Raw genomic sequence first — 23676 nt, 5'->3', positions numbered from 1 at the left:
AATCAGCCACGTTACTGCTGTTATCAACATCCCATCCACTCTGATGCAACAGGTGACACTAAACTCTGAATGCAAAAAGAAAAAACAAAATCCTACAGAAGCACGTACAATGTACGCAAGTCAAGCAGTAGCAGTTTTCAACATGACCATTGTATGCGCACACAATACCATGTCTGTACAGGAAAAAAAAACGTTTCATCTGCAGCACCTACAAAACTAATTCCTAGCGCAATACATACTGGGGATAACCTGTAAGACACTCAACAAGATAGTCAATGATCTGATATGACAACTGGCTCATCTGACGAAAAATAACATTACTGTAGCTCTTTAAATACCTCAAAGGTTCAATTCGGTTTTAATACAGAAGATCTACATAATACTTCAACTAGAGTTGAAGTACTGATAACTGGAGTTGAGTCGTATTAAACTACACAAAGTTTCACAAAACAGACCTTCACAATAGCACTTTCTAAAGCAAGGGATATTTCATTTCAAATGCAAGTTATTTTTCTTTCCTGCCAAAGTCAACAAACATGCATGAACCATTAACTTAAGTTTACTGACTTCAGTTGTGGTAAAATTCTTTTCCTTCACTCTTCTCACAATCTGAAACGGCTACAATTTTAGGAGGCTTTCTCCCAAAATTAAGTAATTCCATTCTTAAAATACTTTATACATACTTTATTATTTCAATAATCCAAAAGAAATTTCACAGGCAAAGTGTAGGTAAAGACTGGAACAGCTATTTCAGACATAATGTTAGCTACAGTAATCCTAAAACTCGGATAGGTCTCAAAACTGAACCAAGAACTGCGTTGTTTCGTTAGAAGTAACACTGTTGGGGGAAAAGGGTGTCCGGGTGTCTTTGGATTTTTATTTATTTATTTATTTTTAAAGTGAGCTGTATCTACGCACTTCCCATATTTAAATCTTCTCTTCTTCCGTAAGTAAATTAGTCTTGATGAAAATTCACTTCCTCTTCAGAAAGTTTTAAATACATTAGGGAACTGACCAATTGAAATCGGTCAAGCCTGAACAACATATATTACCAAGTATCTAAACAGACTACTGAGAGAATAGGTTATTAATAGCAACGATTCAAGTTTCAGCTGAGAAGGTTACAGCGAACTCTTTAAACAAAACTGTTTATGCCACTACGCCAGTCCTTGATGCCAGATGTCCCTTGCAACATTCTGCTTTGTCAGTTATTTTACGAAGGGTGGAGACAGATTATTTACCTAATCCATACCTACAATGTAAGAGTTGATGTCATAACACACAAGTTTAAATTCTCAAGCTATCATTAGCAGAATACTTGTTAAGTGAGAACTACAGTCAGATATGTTGCTGGCTGCGGTGGAGGCAGGTAAGGGTTTTACCATCTTCTATTAAAATTTATCACATCCCTGCCTCCCCACGGCAGCTAACATAACTACGTGTCTTCACTTCTTAATTCATCCTGCCAGAAATTCCCTGCATTAGAAGGAAAAATACCAGTAGCGTTTAACCTAGATCATTTGACAGAACAGGGTTAAGCAGTGATGCGTTATCTAGTTACGTCAGCAAATCTGAGGGGGCAAAACAAGCAGCTGAAGGCAGTAACTTCTTAAATCACCTCAGCCACAGCCAATACATTAACCTGACATGAGTTTAAGGCAGGTAGCCTGTTAAAGGCATGTTTGCTCCCTTATCACCTTAAAAAAATAACATACTAAATGGTTTCTTAATATTTATGCCAGTAGCTCTTGTAGAGAACTCTGCAGGCTTCCAAGTGGCAAATTAAGGATCGTGAAAAATGCCTGTGTCAGAAGTGAAAAGTTTCAAGGACTTCCACTGAGTCACGAGCTTCAGCAAAAGGCAAATACAGATGATATAGTCTAAAGAGATTTCAGACCTGAAAATTCAAAACATGTTTCAAACAATTTGGCAAGAATGTGCCACTATAAAGAGCACGCATTTCCTGTCAGCAGCAGAGCTAATGTGTGCTAATTTCCTACAGCTTTTTATGTTTTGCCTCATCTCTTTCCCCTTGTACTATACAATACTTCCACTGCACAAAGAGCAGCGAGAGGATGCAGTCAGTTGAGCTTAACACGCATCTGGGGGGCCAGCAAGCCAATGCCACAGAATGCACAGTGGATTCAAAAGCTGGAAGGAAAAACAAAAATACCATAACATCCACCTAATTTCCTTCAGAAACATGGCTAAATATACTCCTGTAATTATTTTATATTAAGAACACAGGAGGCTCCCCCTGAGCACCAGGAGCACTTCTGTGCTGTGCGGGTGAGGAGCCCTGGCACAGGCTGCCCAGAGAGGCTGTGGGGTCTCCTCCTTGGGGATCTCCAAAAGCCGCCTGGAGATGGGCCTGGGCAGCCTGCGCTGGGTGGCCCTGCTGGGGCAGGGCTTGGGCCTGGTGGCCTCCAGAGGGCCCTGACAGCCCCAGCCACTCTGGTTCTGTGAAAGAACCCAACTCCTAACAGGTGGTTAGCTTTTTCCTTCCTTTTCTCTGACCTCTCTGTTCAAAAGACACCCATCAGCACACCTCACCTTATTCATATTTAGTGAGGGAGGAGATTCAACATTCAAAATCAAAAAGATGCTTGGAGCCAGACAATAACTTTCAAGCTGAGAGTGTGGGGGATTTAAAATCTGTTTGAAGTGGTAAGAAAGTGAAAAAAAAAAAAAAAAACAGGGAGGCAGGAATTCTGAGAGATGTAAAACAGGAGGTAGGCCCTGGGCAAGTGTTATCCTTTCACTGAACCATTCTTTTTTAATCAGCTTTTCTAAAGCTGAACTTAATTTTATTTTTTTTAAATCAAAGTAGAAATGTGTCACTAACTTTTAATCTGTTGTTAAAAAGATTTTTCAGTGCCACCAATGCTTAGTTACTTCTGTACACAGTACAAACTTGATTCATCTAATAGCTCTTACAGGATAAAACTTCATCATGTCCCCCCCTTTCTTACAAAGGACAAAGATTCAACTGCTGTTGCCAGTGACACGTTTCTCATGTGTATCTCACTGAATTCACAAGGGTAGTTTTCACCTCCCCTCCCTTAGGTATTGCCTCTGAACCACTTCTCAGTGCTATACTAACATTACCAAGGAAACAAGAGGCAGCATTATCTATAAAACAAGCTCTCAGCTGTACTTGAGGAGGCCCCAGAAGTGCTATGCCATGACAGTGATTTACCAGCATAATGGTTTAATTCATTGCTAATACGGACTGCTAAATCAGGTCTGACTACCCAAGAAAACTGATGAAAGTAATGAAACAAGATTTTTAAGAAAAAATCAGAAGGACTGGCTAATGAATACACAATCTTGTGGGGACAGGACAAAGGGAAGATGTTTTAAATGAGCACTTATATCAAAATGAGGCCTGAATCTGGCATCAAGTAAGAGCTGAATATGAAATGGATGAACACTGAAGCCAGAGAGAAGAAAAAACTTAAAAGTCAAATAATAAACTACCCATGTTTTTATTACTGTTTTATGCATATTTTTGTTTATTTTTTTACAGAACTTAGCATAGTAAGGCCACACCAAAAAAAAAATCACCACAAGTATGACATCTTCACCCTGTTCTGGCGGTGATCTCAGCATAAATTAGAACTGAAGAAAGCATTTTGCTTCGCTGAACTTGTGCCCGGATCACAAAACAGAGTGGAAGACAAAAAGCACTGCTTCTCAACACGTTTTATGAAGAGCTTTTTTTTGTGCTTTCTCCAAATCCCTCAGTTCTCATGGGGGAGGGATGTCACAAGGCCCAGCGACCTGGATTAGCCTGCTGAAGTTCAATAGCGTGATCCTCCAGACTTCTTGGCAAAGTAAGATTGTATTACAGCACTTCTAAAACATAGATAATCCACTATCTAATGTCTAGATACAACTTCCATAACATAAGACTTTCATAACATAAATCATTAAATTCAGTAAATATAGCTCAGGGTATTAACCTGAAACACAGACCTTACTCGTAAAGGAATATAAAATAAGTGAAAACACGGTAAGTCTTTCATTCTTACTGGAACAGTAGGAATACCTTTAAAAAACAATTCTCGTTTTCAAAAGCTCCTTCGTGCTTTTGACAAATATTGAAGGATCAATTTTATTTTTTTTTTCAGAAGGATGACAGAAGACAAGCTTAAAATAGTTTTTCTTGTTTTATGAGACAGATGCAAAGCACCAAGACTGAATTAATTCTCCGTTCTGTTTTTTTTTTTTTTCAAAATCAATTACCAAGCCACAAAAACTAGCATGGTACAAAAAGCAATTGTTAGCTCTATTTCTTACAAATGCAAAACAAAAAGCTACCTACAGTCATGAGTGAAAGCCACCTGTAACACTTATATAAATAAAATACAAGTGTGTTTATAGTACTATTTAAGGATTTATCTGTCCCATACAGTTAAATCAGAACAAGGTGATGTGAACTCCAAGCACAAAAGGTAACTGAAACCAAGGAATACAAATTTAGTACATCAAATCTTCACAGATATTTACTCTAGAAATAACATGTTCAACAACAAGCCATACTATATATAAGCACTAAAAGTTAATGCAAGAAAGTAACTTTTTTTTCCTGAAACCTCCATACACACACATACACCCCTTGTTTTATAAACTTCTATTAATTTTAAATTTTTAGAGAAATCATTGGAGAGTAAATTTAAAGGCCAGTTCTTATCCCAAACACCCTGGTCAGTTGAGAGAAATTTGGTAGGATAGTTAGTATTTAGATTACCATTTTTTACAATAGGTTTATTTTACTCTTCAGCAACAAGCACTAAATACAAATATAAAACAAAAATAACATGACCTTTAGCTTGCATCTCTTCAACACGGTCTCCCTTCTTTAACACTCCCTCCCCCTTCCACTGTAATGGCAATTCTTTTCATTCCTCCTACACTGCAAAATTCTGTCCTACTTCTAGAGTGACATCAAGCCCATCTGCCCTTCTGTCCTTAAGAAAGGGGAAAAAGCTGGCTGGCACAGAGCAGAGGACAGCAGACTGGCAGATGACCTGTAGCTCAACAGAAGCAAGTTACATAGCTTCCCTAGCAAAGATGGCTACGCAGATCCAGATTCTGGCCCTGAAGAGACAATGCTCTTGCCAGGGATCCTCAAGTGATTTGGGGTGAGGGGAAAGGAACAGGGGCACAACAGATGTCTCTGAAGTTTGTACATTCCAGTATCTGAATTGGGTAGTTTCAGGCACCAGAAGTACAAAACAAACCACTGAAGTGAAGCTTCTTCTGTAACGTTACTTTCAAAGTTGGACCATTTCAGACAATGTGTTGCTGCTCTGCAGCAATAAGGAGCTACGAACTTCAGCTGGCTTCAATATCAGAATCAGTATTTTATAGAGCCACAGTTGAAGATGTGAACACACAGATTATTTTCCCACTGACATCACAGGTGATGTTACTGTTAGCAAGGATCAGGACAGATAGTTAACTGAACAAACCCTTTCAACACTCCTCCCATGATTCGCTCAAACTCCTTTATATCAGACCACTAATCCAAAAAGAAAAATCAACCATTAAACCTTTATTGCCTGCAGAAAATTCAGGCTTCAGAAACTAAGCATTTTTTTTGTTTGTCTGTAACTGAACAGAAATCTAAAGGCACCTTAACATTTCACTGTATAACTGCATTTGTTCCAAGCCAATTTATCATTCCTTCAAGTAGTACAAAAGGTGCAAATTGACTCTTCAAGTCGTGAGTGTAATTAAACCCAAAAGTAGTTATGGCAAATGGTTAACTTGAATCACAGTTAACCACTTACCAAACTTATTCCACTAACCTAACAGATGCATCTGTCAACAACTACATTTGATCCAATTACTTCCTGATGCTACAAAAGAAGTGATCAATATAGAACTTGTAATGCTTCAGTGAGAATCATCAAAACAGTCACAATACCTGGTTGTTTGCCCCACACCCAACTCTCAACAATCGATTTGGCCCTGTAAGTAGGCGGTGGAGCCTCTTCTTCATCTTTCTTTTCTTTGTCATTTTGCTCTTCTTTCTTTGATGCAGTTTGGCATTCAGTGCTATCATCTAAAGAAAAAAAAAAGACCAGTTAAACTACTTCCTCCTTTAATTCAGACCTAGATTAGAAAGGTAAAGCTCCTTTAATTCAGTTCTAGATTAGAAAGGTAAAGCTCACAGCCCTCATTTTTACAGCAATATTGTCTATCATTAAGAGAACAAAGAAGGGAAAAGAAAGTAGTATGCAACACGTTAACTGCCACAGGTGCTAGCTCTCATGTTACATTACAGTGACTTTAAAATGCAGAAATCACTGCTGCAACCTCCTAGGTAATCTGATTAAAATCCACCCTAACACATTAGGTCAGCATTGCAATAAATGCACTTTTAAGTCAGACTTTGCTCTCAAATACCTCCGTTTCTGTTTCATTTACTTGTTTTCATATTCCAACATGTAAAATACAGCAATTGCCTTAATTTCAAAATCAAGGAGAGCTATACATTGACATTTACACTAATTTTATGCAGCAGTATTTCAACATTTCTAACATATCTAGCATCTTAGTAATTACCAGCAAGCAATAATACCACCACTTTCTACCCAAGCAATAAAAAAGCATTTGCAATCCTTTTAAGATTACTTTCATGAAGACAGAAAACAGACATTAGTCACTTATCTCTGTAATCAAAGACTGCATGAAAGCCCCAATTTGCTAAACACAGTAGAACCAGGCAGCTGGAAGTCTTTCCTTATTTGTATGGATTTCCATTTCCTTACCTCCAGCCAGTTCAACGTGCAAGACTGCCTTGCAATTCAGGACCTCGCAGGCAACTGCCTTTCCCACTATGAACCTTCATTTCTAAAAACATCCCCCCAGATTTCTCAATACTACAATTTGCAAGCTATCCTTGAAGATATTAGACCCAGACATCTTTACCAGGCTCTTAAAAATTACTGGTCCTCCACTCCTACCGGCCAACCCAGACGACACAGACTCCTTCCCAGAAGCCTTGGCCACAACAATCTAGACAGGAATTAGAATTTTGTCTTTCCTTCTATCTCACCCCCCATCACCAAATACACACATTTGCACTAGCACATTTCAGGAGATGACAGTAAGCAAGAGGTTTACAGCTGCAGCTAGATACAACACATCTGACTGCACCTATCCCACTTGGATATCAAAGGGTCTCATTACTTCAGAGCACGCCAAGCAGTACAATTTCCAAAAACATTCAACTATTTCCTCCATCTGGCTTAAAGAAAAAAATGTATGTCTGATCTGGTTGTAACTGGATCTGTGATTGACTATTTGTTAAACATTTCCTTGGCTGCAGACAATAGCACCTCCCAAAACATGCTTTTTTAAGCTGCCTTAATCATACAAGTTTTAAATTAAAGCCAACGTTTCATAACCTGCAACATGCAGTAGCACTCAGGAGGGGGCACCTGAAGACAAGGCAAAGAGAAAAAAAAACAAGAGACAATTGCACATTGCCTGCTGCAGCTGAGACTGTGGGCTAAGGAAGGGATAGCAAAGGTCACCTGAGCACAGTATAAAGCAGCGTGGATACTCCACTTTCAAGTGGAAACTATACCAAGTACAACCATCTCCCTCAAATACCAAGAAGCATCCAACAGTCCAGCAGTCATCAGCATAATAAAACGTGTCCAAAAGATGACTGAATTTAGCTGGTTCTACTCCGAGGCATAAGTAACATTAGAAGGCACAAATCCCATTATACATTTAAACCAAGCACCCTGTTTAGCCAGAGCAGTTCAGAATATTCCCACAATAACACCATGCTCTCGCTGTTTCTCCACTCACCCACACATCTAAAGACACGCTCCGCAGGAGCTGCTGGGATTTCAGGCAGTGGGTAGAAGGGTGCTGTGCCAAGACACTATGTTTTGCAGAGAGCTGCGAGAGAACTTGTTATGCTTTCTAACAGATCCTTGGCAAAGGATGACAACAAAGGACTACAAACTTAGTCCCTCGCTGCAAGTAGATGAGGTCCCAGCCCAGGTTGGAACTTCAGCATTGTGTCGTACACAAATAATCTTGACATTAAACATGCACAAATCCACTAGGAGGAGTTTCTTTAATTTTCTATATGAGCAGAAAAGGAAGGTAGGGGGAGAAGGAGGGAGCTGAGCTAAAAGAAAAAAAAAAAGAAAACCACATTAAAAGCCCATGACAAATTGTTTCACAAAGGTTTCACTATACTTGCACAAAACCACTTTCTCTGTAGGGACAATGCTGGTATCAGTCTAAGTTAAAAGCAGCAGCACAGATTTCATATTCATGGAAGCTCAGTTATGCTTAAAGAAAGGGATTGCAGAAAGGGAACCCCAAAGAAAATGGGGGCAGGAAGGAAGAAATCTTGAGCAAAGCCAGCACAGACCAAAATAACAATAAGGCAGTTTTCAGAAGAACACACAAAAAAAAAGGTGGCAGTGTGACAGCCTATTGTAACAACATTTTTCTCAGACTTAAGTGTGAATACAGAGGAATGTATTGGGGGAAAACACCTGTGTTACAGTTCCCCAAATGAACTTTCTCTTAACTCTATTTTGGTTTATAATCGTAAGCCTCCAGGATGAGGTAGGTATGCTCAGAGAGTGAAAACGAAGCAACTGAAGTAATCATCCTCAGCTAGAAGTTAGCTCCAAAGCAAAGCACAAGAACTCTCCACATGCTCAGTCCTGCACAGCAACAGCCTAACCCCGCATAAAGAGGGGACAGAAAGGAAGCAGCTAAAGGTGGGCCTTATTTTCTTCACTGAACATGGAATGTAACTGGCACACCATAACTGCCTCAAGCAGCTACTACAGGAAGGCCTTGTGCTGCTCCTGAATTCCAACAACTGATAGAGTCAGGAATCACTCAGCAGAAGGAAAAAAGCCTGCAACCATTTCCCAGCAGATGTTGCTACAAATACCTTGCCACTCACAAGGCACAAGTTACACAGTGTGCTTTAAGGACGGGCTGCGTTTCACAACTACTCTAAAATAGTATTTGGTAATCTGAGATCGAGGAAATATTTCAATACCAATAGCACATAACCAGTTCTCTCCGCCAAAGAGCGGACTAGGAGATAACAGCACTAACATATGAAGCCCTAAACAGCCAAGCCTTCTCTTACAGTTCCTTTTCCCATGACCACCAACCCTTCAGAGGATCAGCAACTTAACGAGATCTGCGGCATCTGCAAGCAACATGTTTGTGAAAACTTGCCCCGGACTTGATCACTGACACTGGATGCACATATTTTTAAGTCCAGCTTCTTCCTGACTTCTGCAAAGGAAAAGATCAGGGGAAGGACAACAATGACTATACCTTACTACATGGGATGAGGAAGACTTACTAAAAAGCCCAAATGCTAAGTGTTTACATGATATAGGCTACATAAATATACATAAATTTTGATTGTTATTTGTGAAGGAAGGATGCATACCTAACCATTTATAAATCATATTTACACAGCCCCCAAGGTATAGAAGTGCAGATGACGTAAAATTCTAATCTCCCAACCCTAATCAGAAGTAAAGTTTGTCTTCTGGGGTATACTACTTTTTAAACGATTTTTAAAAATCTGTTGAACATGCAATAAAGCATTTTGTAGCTTTGAAGTCAAACTGTCCAACAGGATGACTGTGGACTTCCCCTGTCCTGCAAAGAGAGTATGATAATCCACAGCTGAGTACTGAATGCTTGAGACACTGGGTACAGCCAACATAACTAGCTTGCTGAAGGCAGAAACAAGGAAGAGAAAAGAGGCACTTTTAAAAAGTTCTTTCCTATATGGGAAAGGAGGCTCAAAGCAGGAGCCAGCCGGCGTGCCTGCTCACTGCTACAGCTTCATATACATGTTGTCTGAACAGTAGCCAGCATAACCAATTCCCACATACTGTTATTCCCATTACAAAGGTTTGAGCTCTGCCAGCCTTGCTGCAATCACTTGGGCATTTGGCCTTGATCATTATTTGCAGACACAACGCTGAGTGAGGTGCGTGCATTCAACAGCACCAGGCTGACAGACAAAGATCCAACTTTCAGGTAAGGGGCACAACAGAAGAGAAGAGGAAACCCACCGTGCTTACCAATGACAGGACAGAGGCATGAAGTTGATAATTTTTATAGTTTTACCCTATTTAAAATAGCTAATTGAAACAGGAATTCCATTTACACACAAGTTTGTGGAAACAAAAAGGACTTGTGTGGTCAACTGACATCTTCAAAATGTACGGTAATGGCTTCCTAACTTAAAGTTTTATAGGAAAAAAATATTATTTAATACTTTTTACTATTTTCAGACATTAAACGGATCCAATTTCCTGCTGGCAGCCTGACTACCTTTTAAGTACATGCCATACTGCAAGTGCACCTGAATTTGAACATCACTACTGTCACAGCTGTGCCCTTAGGTGATACTTGGAAACATGCAAACTCATTTCCCTGGATGCATTAATCACACACATTTTTCTGAAAGTGCCAGGAAGAAAAAACAAAGAGGTTATTCCTATACAAATGTTTCTGCTAACAAGGAAAACAAATGCAATATTTGCATTTTCTTCCTAGAAAAGAGAAGGAATGCTTTTCACTATCAATAACATGGTCTTCCAGTCTACTGCCTCTGCTGACTACCCGCTGCAAGAATGAAGCGCCTCTTTCGAGCAGCCCAGGCAGCATTAGCAGAGAACGATATAGCACTAGTGAAGTAAAAGGGATTATAACATATGATCAAAATCAAAACTTCTTAAAACAGACTAAATAAAAAGGACTACTTACAGCAACCCCTCATCTCCAAATTAGTCGATATAGCAGCATAATCCGAATATTGATATTAAAATATATTGCTTTTCATATAAAAACAGTAGGATTTACATAAATCTAGTTACTGGCATGCACTTTTCCCTTTCCTCTTGAAACGATTTGTACATCATTTATGTAAAAAAAAAAATGAACTACTAACTAAACAGGCTGAAGTATTCCACATTTTCATTTCATGAAATTCAATTTGAGCTGCAAAATGACCATCAATTTTTCTGGTTTCATGACTCACTACTGCCTAACAGAATCAAACGTACAACCTGATCAACGCTGACCAGAAATAGCCTTGATTAACTTTTCCTTCTCAAAGTTCAAGTCTAGTAAGCAAATCAGTTATATCTTACAAACCATGTAGTCCAGCACAGTGGCATTTAAGAAGGCTAACTACACTGAAAGAGAATTCATACATTGATCTGAATATAGCCTTCTCAGGCTCTTAACTCTTAAAGTTTTCTAACCTACTGTAGCTTTTCAAAAGAATAGATGTTTTAGAAGTACTTCTGTAGAAAACATACTCCAGCTGCAGAAAAGAACAGACATGACCTCCACTCTACTGGACCTACACTTCACCCCTCCAAAGAAACAAAAAGGCAGGATACTTGTGCTATTTGTGCTAACTGCACATTTGCATTTTTAAGAAAATTTTTGCTACTTTCCACAGACCCCCTTATTGATAAAGGCAAAACTACATGGAATGCCAAAACCAGGTATTTCAGAAAGCTGAAAATCATTGAATATCCAATGACAGACCTTAATAATTCTCTATTCCTTTTGCAAAATATTGAGCAAGTCTCTAATCAAAGCATGTAATTATTAATCTGAATAGATATGTTACTCTGTCATTTGATTTGCAGTGTTTGACCTGCCCTAAAGTAAACTAAAAGACAAAAAAAGCACATGTACAGTTGGATTGTGGTCAGTTTTCAGCTGACCTTTTAGTCACTTCATGAAGACTATAAACAAAATTAGAAATAGCACTATCACCTTTACCCCTTCCTCAGCCCACTTCCTTTAGACAAAGGCCTCAGCTGTAAACACACCAAGGAGAATGAACAAAAGGACACTGCCAAGCCTTGCTCATCATAACACGAGTGGTTATGTTTAATTTAAAGAGACTGGAACAGATTTAAGCCTTCGTTTGAAGGCTCAGACATTACCTTCCTGCACACTTTAAAAGAGATCAGTTTCAATTGCATTTAACTCAAAATATGAACACTGGCAAACTGTATAGACACGTGACAAGAAACCAAAGCTTTCTTACAGTATGAACTCTGAATTCCATTTTCATCACAAGAAAAGGGAAAAATAATAAAAAAAACATACCTTTTCTTGGAGGTAGTTCACTACTTTGTGTTAATTCTGTTCCAGGATATACAATCTCCCCATCTTTTACCATTTCATTCCATAAGCCACAGAGTCCATCTCGTGTAAAAGCAAGCTGTTAAAAAAAAAAAAAGTTATATGCAGTTACACACAGTTGCATTTTTCCCCTCAAGCCAACACAGAAGAAATTTTAAAAAACACCATATGTCACCTCACTGGCAAATTCTTTGTGTGTGTTTGACAGGGACTTAGATGATCTTCAGGATCTCTGCTTCTCTAGCTATGCTATTTTCAGATTAAAAGCTCTACCTGATCTGCCTGTGTAGACTCAAATACGGTGAGATGAATTTGCTTTTGGTGAGTAACTCTCATCAAAAGCATGATTTGGTCACCTCAGAAATACCCACACATTCAAGACGACATCATGCAGTAATTTGGGTAAATGGGGGAGGGGGATCCCTTTTCCCCTTTGGGAACAGCCATCCAGTAAACTGAGGCTACTTGAAGTCACAAAATGGGGAAGCACAGGGGAAGTCACTACAGTCCCCTCTCCAAACCAGCGACTAAAGAGCGTGGAACTCGGTCAGAGTACGTGACACGAAGGTCACCAACTTGTGGAACTACCAACGACGTCAATCTCCCTTGAAGAAACCTAATGACCAAGATACCCTGTCCTCTGCTGCTGGTGGTCTCTGCTCTACAGAACACTGCAAAACGGGCGTCTACTTCTCCAGTGAATTCCTTAATAACCAGGCTAGAATTTGCAACCATACAGCAGAAGGGAGAAGTGGAGTAAATGTAAACTGGCAAACAGAATTCCTTCAGCATGCCAGAGCGGTGCAGCGGAGACATCCAAGAAAAATGCTGAAAGCTTATTTAGAAGCACTCTTGTGTTATGTAACTAACATTCAAGTCCAAAGCATTTTAAGTGAGGAGGAATAACACAAAGAAGTTACACAACTGCTGTTAATATTTGCCTTTATCCACAGAAGTCTGCTTGTACTTTGTTTTGATCAGTTTCCTAAAGATATTTTATTAAAGATTACAGTTTTTAAGAGCCACAACCAACTGCAGGGAAGTCATTTGCTGACCCAGCTAATCTAAGTAACATGAAAAATTAAAGACAGGTTGCACATTATGACACCACTGCAGCATACTAAATTACCACATTAGCTTTTTGACTTCATATTGCATAAGCCAGAAATTCACTCCAACAAGTATTAATGATTTCCTTTTCTTTTACCCAAAGTACGGGCTGACAAATTGTATGTATTTGTCACTTGCTACTTCCTTTCCTCGGGGGGGTAATAGAGAGAAGAATCACACAGTCTGACCTAGATCTTATTCAACTCATCCACAATTTACCAATTATGCCGCACCAGAATTACATTGTGACAATACTTTAAAGAAAGTGACATTCCTTGTTCTTTGGGGCTAGACAGAACATGGGCCTCTTGCAGAGATTGGGTTTTCCTAAAAACTTTACACTTGGGTTAAATTTTAAAAAAACAGAATAGATTGAACTAAAGTTGCACTTCAACAATGTAAAAAACAAAACAAAACAAATCCTCTTCCACCAACTGAATTTCTTGCATTGTTCTAGGTCTATAAATATTTCAACAAAGACACAGGCATTCATTTTCTCCTTCATCTGATGTGGGCATAGTCTTTACTGGGACATGTAAAGAATTTATTTTTCCCAGTTCTCAGTGATACGTTTTCTTTTTCGCTGTTTTTGGCTCCTATTGCATAGAAGATGTTTAATTATTTTACTATGTTCACCTGCTCAATGCTAACCTATGGCAAAACACAAGCTTGAAAAATAGCAAAGGCAGCAACTCTTCGGATGGATTACAAAAACAGTCTTTGCAAAAATAACAATTTTCACCAAGTAAAGACTTCTGTCTATTAAATTGTCATCTTTTATATTTTATGTTCTCACATCACCCTGGTATGGAAAATAATTCTCACTGCCCTTAAACTTACACACTAAAAAACCTACAGCCTTTGAACTCATGATTCTTCATAACGCAACATTATATTAATGAGGAAAACTTCCTACTTTTGTAAGCACTGCTACAGTAGAATGAAAAGAATTTTTTCCATTTTAACCTCTAATCTTTTTGCATGGCACAAAGCTCATGCAAGTCCTTCAAGCAGCTAAAAACTGAAAGAGTAAACAAAATTTCTTCTGCCTTGGGTTTGGTGTTCAAATTCTTATCAGTCATTTTCTTGTTATGGTGCACAAAGATAAAGCAACCACTGAGATTACAGGTCAGAGACCGCTCCTCCTCCTCCTCCAAATATGTCATGTGGAAGCTTACGCTACAAGCAGTCCTCAGAAAAACAAACTTGCTTTCATTCATGCTGTCGTTAACATTTTGCCAGTGGTATATGCGCTGGGGGAGAGGGGGAAGGGACAAGTTTGAAAGTAAAGGAATATCGGACTTCTCTTGTAGCAATAATCAAAGCAACTGCCTGAAAGGACATTGAAGAAACCGTACTTACAACCAGTTCATGTGTCGTGACTGCAGGCAACTCAATTCCAACTGTAACAGGGTCACTATTAACCTACTCAATGTAGAGCAAACGCATTAAACAGTGCCACTGTGACAGTCAGAAGTGGAAGCAAAGGTTAATTTTAAAGGGGTAAATTGTTCAAGAAGTTTTGTTGACATAATCCCAAAACTCCAGAACCGTAACAGAAGTTTCACAACTCCCTTCATATTTCAGTTCACCCACAGAAACTGGGACGAGTGACCAATATGCCAGAGGGTCGTGCTGCCATCCTGAGGGACCTCGACGGGCTGGAGAAATGGGCTGACAGGAGCCTCATGAAGTTCAACAAGAAGTGCCAAGTGCTGCACCTGGGGAACAACACCCCCATACATCCACACATGCTGGGGGCCACCCAGCTGGGAAGCAGCTAGGCAGAAAAGGCCCTGAGGGTCCTGTTGGACACCAAGTTCAACATGAGCCAGCAATGTGCGCCTGCCACACAGAAGGCCTGTGGTGTGTGCTGCATCAGGCAAAGCACTGACAGTGGTTGATGGAGGTGATCTTTCCCCCACTGCTCAGCACCAGTGAGGCCACACCTGGAGCGCTGGGCCCAGTTCTGGGCTCTCCAGTACAAGAGAGACATGAGCTGTAAACAGTCTAGTGAAGAGCCATGAAAACAACTAAGGGACTGGAGTAGCTCATGTATGAGGAAAGGCTGTGAGCTGGGGCTGTTCATCCTGAAGAAGAGGAGGCTCAGGGGGACCTCATCAACGTCAACAAATATCTGAAGGGAGAGTGCAGCAACAACAGAGCCAGGTTCTCTTCAGAGGTGCCCAGTGCCAGGACCAGAGGCCCTGGGCACAAACTGGCACCCAGGAGGCTCCCCCTGAGCACCAGGAGCACTTCTGTGCTGTGCGGGTGAGAAGCCCTGGCACAGGCTGCCCAGAGAGGCTGTGGGGTCTCCTCCTTGGGGATCTCCAAAAGCCGCCTGGAGATGGGCCTGGGCAGCCTGCGCTGGGTGGCCCTGCTGGGGCAGGGCTTGGGCCTGGTGGCCTCCAGAGGGCCCTGCCAAACTCAACCGTCCTGTGGTTCTGTGACACTAGCAGCTGAAGATAACAATAAGTCAACTCTATGGTCAAATTTCTGCTTTGATTACACAATCCTGCCTTCTTTCTTTCTAGTGTTTTAAGACTTGTCAGGAAATCTGATGCATTCCTGGCTTGTCAATCTTGCAGGTTTTCTCACCTCATTCCCCAGCTAGCACATTGCACATGTAAGCACAACATGACAGAATAATAGGATCAGAAAAGCCGACATGTTTTAATACAAATGAATTATTAACCAACAGAATTTAGTACTTTAAATGTATTGTGGGACCTCTGCATGCCATACAGTTACTTAAATATGCAAATTACTTATTAAAAAAAGAGGGCGCTGTTCACAATGACTTTTCACAAATATTCTGCAGGAGTATGTTACATCTACTGTCTCTTCATTGTTTCTGACATACTGGGATTGCAAGTACAAGAGTACAAGTCTAACACCCACCCACTAGTTGTTTGATTCACACGATCATCTTTCCCTCTAATAATTTAGTAACTTCATTTATGAATGTATAAAGGGATTCATTTGACAAACTCAGTAAATTAACAAAGAATAAGTTCTCACTGAATGTTTCCAACTGTCAACAGTTGCAGAGATGTATGCTCTGTAAATTTACCACAAGGACCCCAAGTACCTGCTTGCCACACCACCCGGACACTTGCTTCCCAAGTCTGAGATGACAGCAATGCATAACTCCATCCCCACTAACCAGTACCCTACAGCCCTGGCACATGTTCTTAGCCTCCCTACTCATTTCATCGTATCCAGTAGCATTCCCCATGCCCCCAAATCTCCCTCATCTTTCCCATAACACCTCCTAACTTCCTTTCAGGAAAGACCACGTATCTTCATCTCCTTTACACCTCACCTTCACAAACCCAACCTGCTTCCACCATTTATTACACGTTCTCATCTCTAGACCACATCTTCTTGATCTCTGCGCTTCTAAGGCATGCACCTAGCCAAATTTATACTTCCCACACAGACCTAAATCTCAGTCCTGATCACTTACCCAAGTCAAAAAAGCAAGGGCCTAAACAGACTTCAAAGCGAACTTTTACTGTATTGTAAACTGAGCAGCCCCCACTCTAAATCTTTTGCTAATCTTATCTCCACAGTTAAACTGTAATTTACTCTGTCTAGTAGAAGATTTAATTAAGTCAAAGGGATCTCTAGTTTGGTTGCTAGCATATGTTGTTCCTATTCTCCAACGGGGCTGGCAGTGAAATTCTGCCCCCATACATCCCTTTCCTGCCATTACCTCTACAGAACAAGGCATTAGCATTTCCTTACGTTTCTAGAAAATGAAACATTGCAACCACAACTGGATAAGCTTCTGAGAATCCTCAAAACACCACTACAAGGTTTGTTTTCAGTAAGTTACTTTAGAAACCACCAGAAGCTGTGATTTGGTTCTAAGACAACCTTTCAAAATCAGACAATGCTTATTCCACTTGCTCTAGCAGATCACGTTCTTGATGTGGTTTCATAAACTTCCCTGTAACAAGCACAGAAGCCTCTGCAAAACTTAAACGGAGCTCAAGAAAAATGATGCAAGTGAAAGAAAATAACATAAAAGAAGACCATAAGGTCTGATTCAGGTAGGATTCCTGAATATACAACTACATTGGAAATAGAAGATAATCACAAAACGTCAATATGGATTTAAAATATAAGCTACTTAATAATCTTCACCTCAGAACTGTCAGCAGTTGGGGGGGGTGGGATGTGGACAGAAATCTGTTCTTCCACTCAGTTACTTCTGCATTAGCCATTGGTTGCATTTTAAAGGCTACATTAAAATACATTTTTATTTAGAAATAGATGAAAAATATTCTTTCAACACATGAACAGAAGAATATCACAGGAGAAACAGTAAGTGCTTTCCTAAGTCTTTCCACTGTTCTCACTGTTTTGAATCCCTTCAATTTGCGTTTCATTTTTTGTCTTCAATATTCTGTCCTAGCCTCCTTCCCTGTTAAAGCATGCCACAAATCACACCCATACAAGGCACAGTGGAACATCATTAGGTCTAACATATTGCTCTAAAGCTCTGATGACAAAGACAGTAAAGTCCAGCAGCCTTGTATCACTTCAACAGATTTGGGGTCAAACGAGAAATGTCCCCCTGTTGACAGTCTACCAGGCTTCCATTTGTTGCAAAATTTTAGTAACACTTAACAGTCATAAGCAAAGAAAAACTAAGTCTTACCCTCAAACTTGAAAGAGAAGTTCTCTAACTTCCTCCATTTGCGGAACAGTAGCTCTAAGCCCAAATACCTGCACAAACATTGAGTTTAACTTCTGCAACCTATCACTCCATGTAAAGTCCAGTCCTCATCCCTCCTCTGGAAATCATTTATTTTAGAGGGAGAACATTACCTCATTTTTTAGATATTAAAAATTCTCCATTACAAATTTCATGACATTTAAAAACTTAAGTTGGAGTTCTCATTTGCAGTTTTACATTCCATTTTTGATCAGCATACTGAAACTGAGAAAACGACTCTGAAACCAACAAAACAAAGAAAGCAACTTTCACTAGCTTCTTAACAGTCAAGACATCATTTATTTACATCAGCAAAGATACTGACCTAGGTGCTAGAAGAGTTGGCCTTCCACAAAAATACGGATGCCAAATTTAACTTTGGGGGAAGGTGAAAAGATTTCCGGCAAATAAAACCGTAATAGGTGGCTACTTCAATTTAGAAAGATCTCTCAAATCTCTGTGGCAAAAGAAGACAGAAGTAGCCTACCAACCATAAACTGAATGAAAACTGATGAAAATCCATCCTGTTCTTTTCTGTAGACAGCCCTTGCACCTTTCACTATTGCTTAAAGTTTTGTGTTTTCCTTTTTTTTTTTTTTCCCATGCTACAAGAATACGAAAGCCTTTCTCCCTTCTCCCCCGCTATTAAGCACAATAGTCCTCTGCAGGATCCAGAATGGGCAGACCAATAAGCACCAGACGCACGCATGCATCTCATTAGCTGACTGATTCTATTTTTTTCATGATTCGGCCATCACTAATTAAAGTTCTCTGCATCAGGTTCTAAACAACTGGTGCAGTACTTTCACTTAAATGGCACTATTTTAAGCTCGAATTGACTTGGCAAACTGCTTATCTAGGTTTAAGTAAACAACTTTAATCTTCCCTACCATTTGTATTTTGTTATGTTTTCCTTTTAAGAGGGATGCCTTCATTAGAATAGCCATTAGAACACAATCTCCCATTTCAAACAGATTTTGTTACACGTGTGATGGTTTCTACTAGTAATATACAGGGGTATGTGTTTTAATGTGCATTAAAACAAAACCAAAAATATAAAATGTTTAAAATAAAACGTAGTGAGTGGTAATCCAACCTTTCTAGCAACTCCAAGTTTTATTATTTCATAGGATTACTTGGCTGTTATGCAGTTATATTATTGATACATGCATATAAGAAAACATTACATATACTGTATTGCTGATGCAATCTCATACTGAGCTGATCTGAATTTTTCAGCTACTGTAGCAGTTTGTCTTTTCAGGCAACACAGAGCCTAACTTTGGTCCAACAGGAACTCACAAACTAACAAAAATCGTTAATAACATGAATAAAACACAATTTACAAAATTAGCGTTTAGACTTTCCTAAACTTTTTAGACTTTCTTAGCAGGTATAAAACATACAACAACCAGTCAACTAATTACAAAGTTTGTAAAAAGACCTGACATAGTTGTGGGCTGCACTTAAGTCTTTATAGAGCATTTTGGCTTCCTATAATAATATTAAATCAGCTTCAGAGAAATTAACAGAAGCAAAAATTCTGTCATCAAGATATATAGTCTCCACCAACTTTCCACACCATGTCAGTTGCTCCTGGAGGCTAAAGGCTCGCTGTTACTACAAAAGGGCTCGGATACTTTCTTAAGAACAGTAATAATATGCTACACCACGCTGGCTTTGTCTATTAACACTAACACCCCAAAACTCAGTAAGTATACTTAAATTTGGCCTGAATGCCAGCTGGAACAGGGGCTCTCACAGGTGATTAAACACAATCCATGCTAAGAAAAGAACGACACATGGATTTTATTCCATTAATACCGCTACATTACAGACTGTTATTAATGCACATAACATTATAGTATCATTTATTACATTAGTACTGCAACATTGTCTTGAGCTAAAGTCAAAAAAGAACCCAATGATCATCAGAGAGATTCCAGTGCCTCTAATCCACAACGACTGCCACAGCCATCAAGTCTAAATAAAGAGCCTCTGGCAACAGAGGCAAGAAAAATGGAGGAGTCAGACTTTGGAGACTGCTCATCAACCAGAAGAAATGCTTCCCTTCCAATTCCAGCTATAACCCTCAAATTAGGCAACAGCAAAGAATGTTATTTAAGAGCAACAACAACAAAGGTACTTTTAAGGACTAAGAAAATTATTTTTAAGGACTCTGTATGTCTCCTAAGGTTAAGAACTCTCCAGTATAACTTTCTTTCTCCAAGGAATCCCACCAACATGCTCTTTGACTACTGTAAAGCAAGAAATTATGAATCTAGGTGCAAAGTGAAGAGTTTCAGAGTCAATTCTAACCAGTAACGTGTAGTCAGCTTGATCCATTCACTTAAATCAGCGTGCCTTTGTTCAAAGCTCTCCTAGGTATTATTATCATAATTTCAATTTCTGTTGATAGTATCTTGAACACTGTCAAGGCCTTTCTACAGTAAGCAGGTAAAAAGACATACAAGGCAGGAAATCTGCATGCTTGGTACAAACAGAACAAAGTGATACAAGATTTATGTCTACAAAGAGATTTCACAAGTAGCTAGGTCACAATAGTCAATCATGCAATACAAAAATTCCCCATAGCCTCAAACCCCTTTACTTGACAGAAGACATCTGCCATTTAATACAATAAAAAGAGTAAATCAAGAGCCACGTGCCTTTTTTTAAAAATTAATAAAAAGTAAAATACAGATACATCTACACAGAGTTCTGTGATGAGGACCTGCCTAATGCCAAAAATTGCTAACCTAGTAAGAAAACTATTATACCTTGGTGGTCTGGCTACGCTTCACATTCCAGAGAAGCGATGTTTGTGTCCAGCAGATCACAAACGATTACTGTTCTCTTATTTCATTAATCTCATTATTTTGGCTAGAGCACGATTAGAAGAAAACAAAGGGAGTACCCTGGCAATTACAGTCTAACTTATTACTCATAAAGAACTTTCATAAAAGAACTTATTCACAGAGATTTGTTACAAATTAAGATTTTTATTATTTAGTGGCATTATTATAACCCATTAACTATACAACTATCCCATAAAAGACAAGTATTTCACTGCATTTTATACACTCAGTTGAAAATAATCCTTAAGGCAATTGAAACCTTCCTGTCAACAGTGCATGTAAGCATAAAAAAGGGATGTAGAAAAAAAAACACATTACAACAGAGAGGAAAAATATGACAAATCACATGAAGAGTCACATTTTTCACCTTGTATAATATGGAAGTAGGCAATTCATACTCAGCAGTCATTACAGACAGACAGCCATTTTTTCACCTATAATTTTACAATAGTCAAAGCAACTTATTTGTAATCTATAACTAAGCTTCCAGTGACTAGAAAAGTATTTCTATAATTCCGGATATGTTCATCTTCAATTTTTTTTTGTACTAAGTGTATTCACCTCCTTAGCCAAAACATCTAACTTTGAATCCAAACTTTTGGCTTTGGAAAGGATAAGAAAATGAGAGACAGAACTAAACTAGCCAAATCAAGAGTGACCTCTGTAATTTTATGGCACTTACATTATATAGTAGAGCCCTGATGGTTACATACAAAACCTGTCACTTTAGAATCCGATTTAGCTTGTTTGACGTAAAATACTGGAAAAAGGCTGCTTTTGGGTCACAAGTCCATAGAACAGACCTTTGACTGGACACAATGACAGCTAAACTCTACCATTCAGCCCATCCATGATGTACCCCTGGGTAAAGTCATTCAGAATGCAATTAATAAATAAATACTTCTATATCAAAGGAATAACACCAGCTGGCCTGTCCCAAAAAGAACTTCAGAGATTTGAACAAGAACTTGCAAAGGTTGTTCAAAGTAAGGTATCTCTATGCTACATCTAGAGGAAGGAAGATGTACAACACAAGGACTTACTCTAGTTACCCATTTCATCCAAATGAAACGTAACTGACCCAAACCACTTTAACTTCTCTGTATTTTCCTCTTAGTTTTCAAACCTGAATTGGGCAAACATGATAATATCATCATTCCTCTACCACACAATCCTCTACCGCACAATCTTGATAAATAAACATGTCATCTTCTAAAGCAAAACTCACCCTACACTGGTACATTTCAACAAATACCAGTACCATTTAAACCACATCACTTTGACAGACTCAATACAAAATCAATTCCCTTGGAAAAGGACAAAATTTAAAGGAAGCCTACACCTGTTACCCAAACAACTGCAGAAAAAGCTAATCCGAACTCTTTAAAATTTAAAGTTAATTTCCAGCGTCTTTCCCATCAGTTCTCTTGTGCATTAAAACCACCAACTCCACTGCAGATAAGAAGTTTGGCAGCAGCATAAAGGAAGAACTCGGTTCTAACAGTAATGCTGCGTACACAGGTGTGTGCTTTGGCACTCCACAAAAATAACACACATGTGCAGTCCAGCTTGTTTCCACGCAGAGGAGACTGGACTGCCAACACAGATCTATTTGCAGCTCAAAATAATTTAGTGTTCCTTCACGTGCAGTGTTATGTCACGCACGTATTTCTTTCAGTAAGCCATCTCATCAGCAACGCTGCAGCTTTCTGTTTGTCAGCTGCTCAGCCCCCAAGCATCCTTGATCCTGAAAGGTCACCGCCGTGCGACACGAGCCCCTAACGCCTCACCTGTAAGTCTGTCTTCAACCATTTGGAGTCGAACCTCGCTTGCGCGGCCAGACAAAAAGATTCAGAAGACATCTTCCCTTCTCCAGCCTCCTCTCCGGGCTGGCCGAGCAACCCAACCTGCCACAGGAGGAGAAAAATAACAATCCGGCATGCAAAACGAACAGCGCGGGGTTATTTTAGCCGAGATGAGGGCGGCTCCCCTTGGGTCTTTAATAATTTAGGGTGCAAGAGACCCCCCCCCAGGGCCTCAAGGGGGAGGAAACCCGCGGCCACCCCCTCCCCTGGCACCCGAGGAAGGCCTCCCCGGGCTGCACGGGCGGCCTAGCAGAGCCCCTCGGGGACGGAGGAAGGGAAGGAGGGACCGAGGGAGGGAGGGAGGCCCGGGCACGGCCCCCGCCCCGCACCGGGGGCGCCGCCGCCGCCATATCCAGGGGCTGGGTGCGGGGGGATCTCTGTGTCCCCCCCTCCCCGCAGCAGATGGAGGCGCTGTCCGCTCCCCGCACTCACCGGCCGCCCGCGGCGGCGGCTCCTCGCCCCGCTCGGCCCCGCGTTATCCTCGCCCCTCCTCCCCGCTACCCGCCCGCCCGCCCCCCCCCCTCGTCCGCCGGCAGCGCCGGGCCCTGCCTTCCCCGCGCCCGCCCTCCCTCCACACTGGAAGCTGGGGAAGCTCGGCCCCCTCTCCGCCCGGCCCCTGTGCACGCCAGAGGCCCTCAGCCAATCAGGAGGGGAGGGAGAGGCGGGACATCCTGCCCCGAGCAGGCCGCACCATAGAGAGGAGCGGCGCAGTGGAGATAGATGGGCAGTGCGCAGAGGGAGGGGGTCCCCCTCAGCACCCCCCCTCCGATCCCCCCCCAGCATGGTCAAGGCCTGAAGCGTTAAAGCGCCTCGCGGTTTAAAATAAAATTAAATCAAATAGACACTAGCAAAAACACAGCCCTCCGTTATACCCAGAGATACATTTAAAAGCATAAAAAATAAAAAAGTTTTTTGTTGT

General features: G+C 40.4%; 1 protein-coding gene across 3 annotated transcripts in view; it reads right to left on the bottom strand.

Annotated features, from left to right (window-relative positions):
* HERC2 (HECT and RLD domain containing E3 ubiquitin protein ligase 2) overlaps positions 1–23345 on the bottom strand; it is a 111552-nt gene extending 88207 nt beyond the window's left edge. For all 3 annotated transcript variants that reach the window (XM_080585489.1, XM_080585491.1, XM_080585490.1), the window contains exons 1-4: positions 23190–23345; positions 22683–22799; positions 12163–12277; positions 5936–6073 (exon numbers count right to left, since the gene is read on the bottom strand). In XM_080585489.1, the coding sequence (XP_080441615.1) occupies positions 5936–6073; positions 12163–12277; positions 22683–22754 (325 nt within the window). In that variant the 5' untranslated portion in view covers positions 22755–22799; positions 23190–23345. The remainder of the gene's footprint in view (positions 1–5935; positions 6074–12162; positions 12278–22682; positions 22800–23189) is intronic.
* Positions 23346–23676: the final 331 nt, after the last annotated feature.

This window comes from Anser brachyrhynchus, assembly GCF_964034855.1.
Source record: "Anser brachyrhynchus genome assembly, chromosome: 1".
NCBI lineage: Eukaryota > Metazoa > Chordata > Aves > Anseriformes > Anatidae > Anser > Anser brachyrhynchus.
The sequence above is the reverse complement of the archived record's forward strand: the minus strand, read 5'-3'. Positions and strand labels throughout refer to the sequence as shown.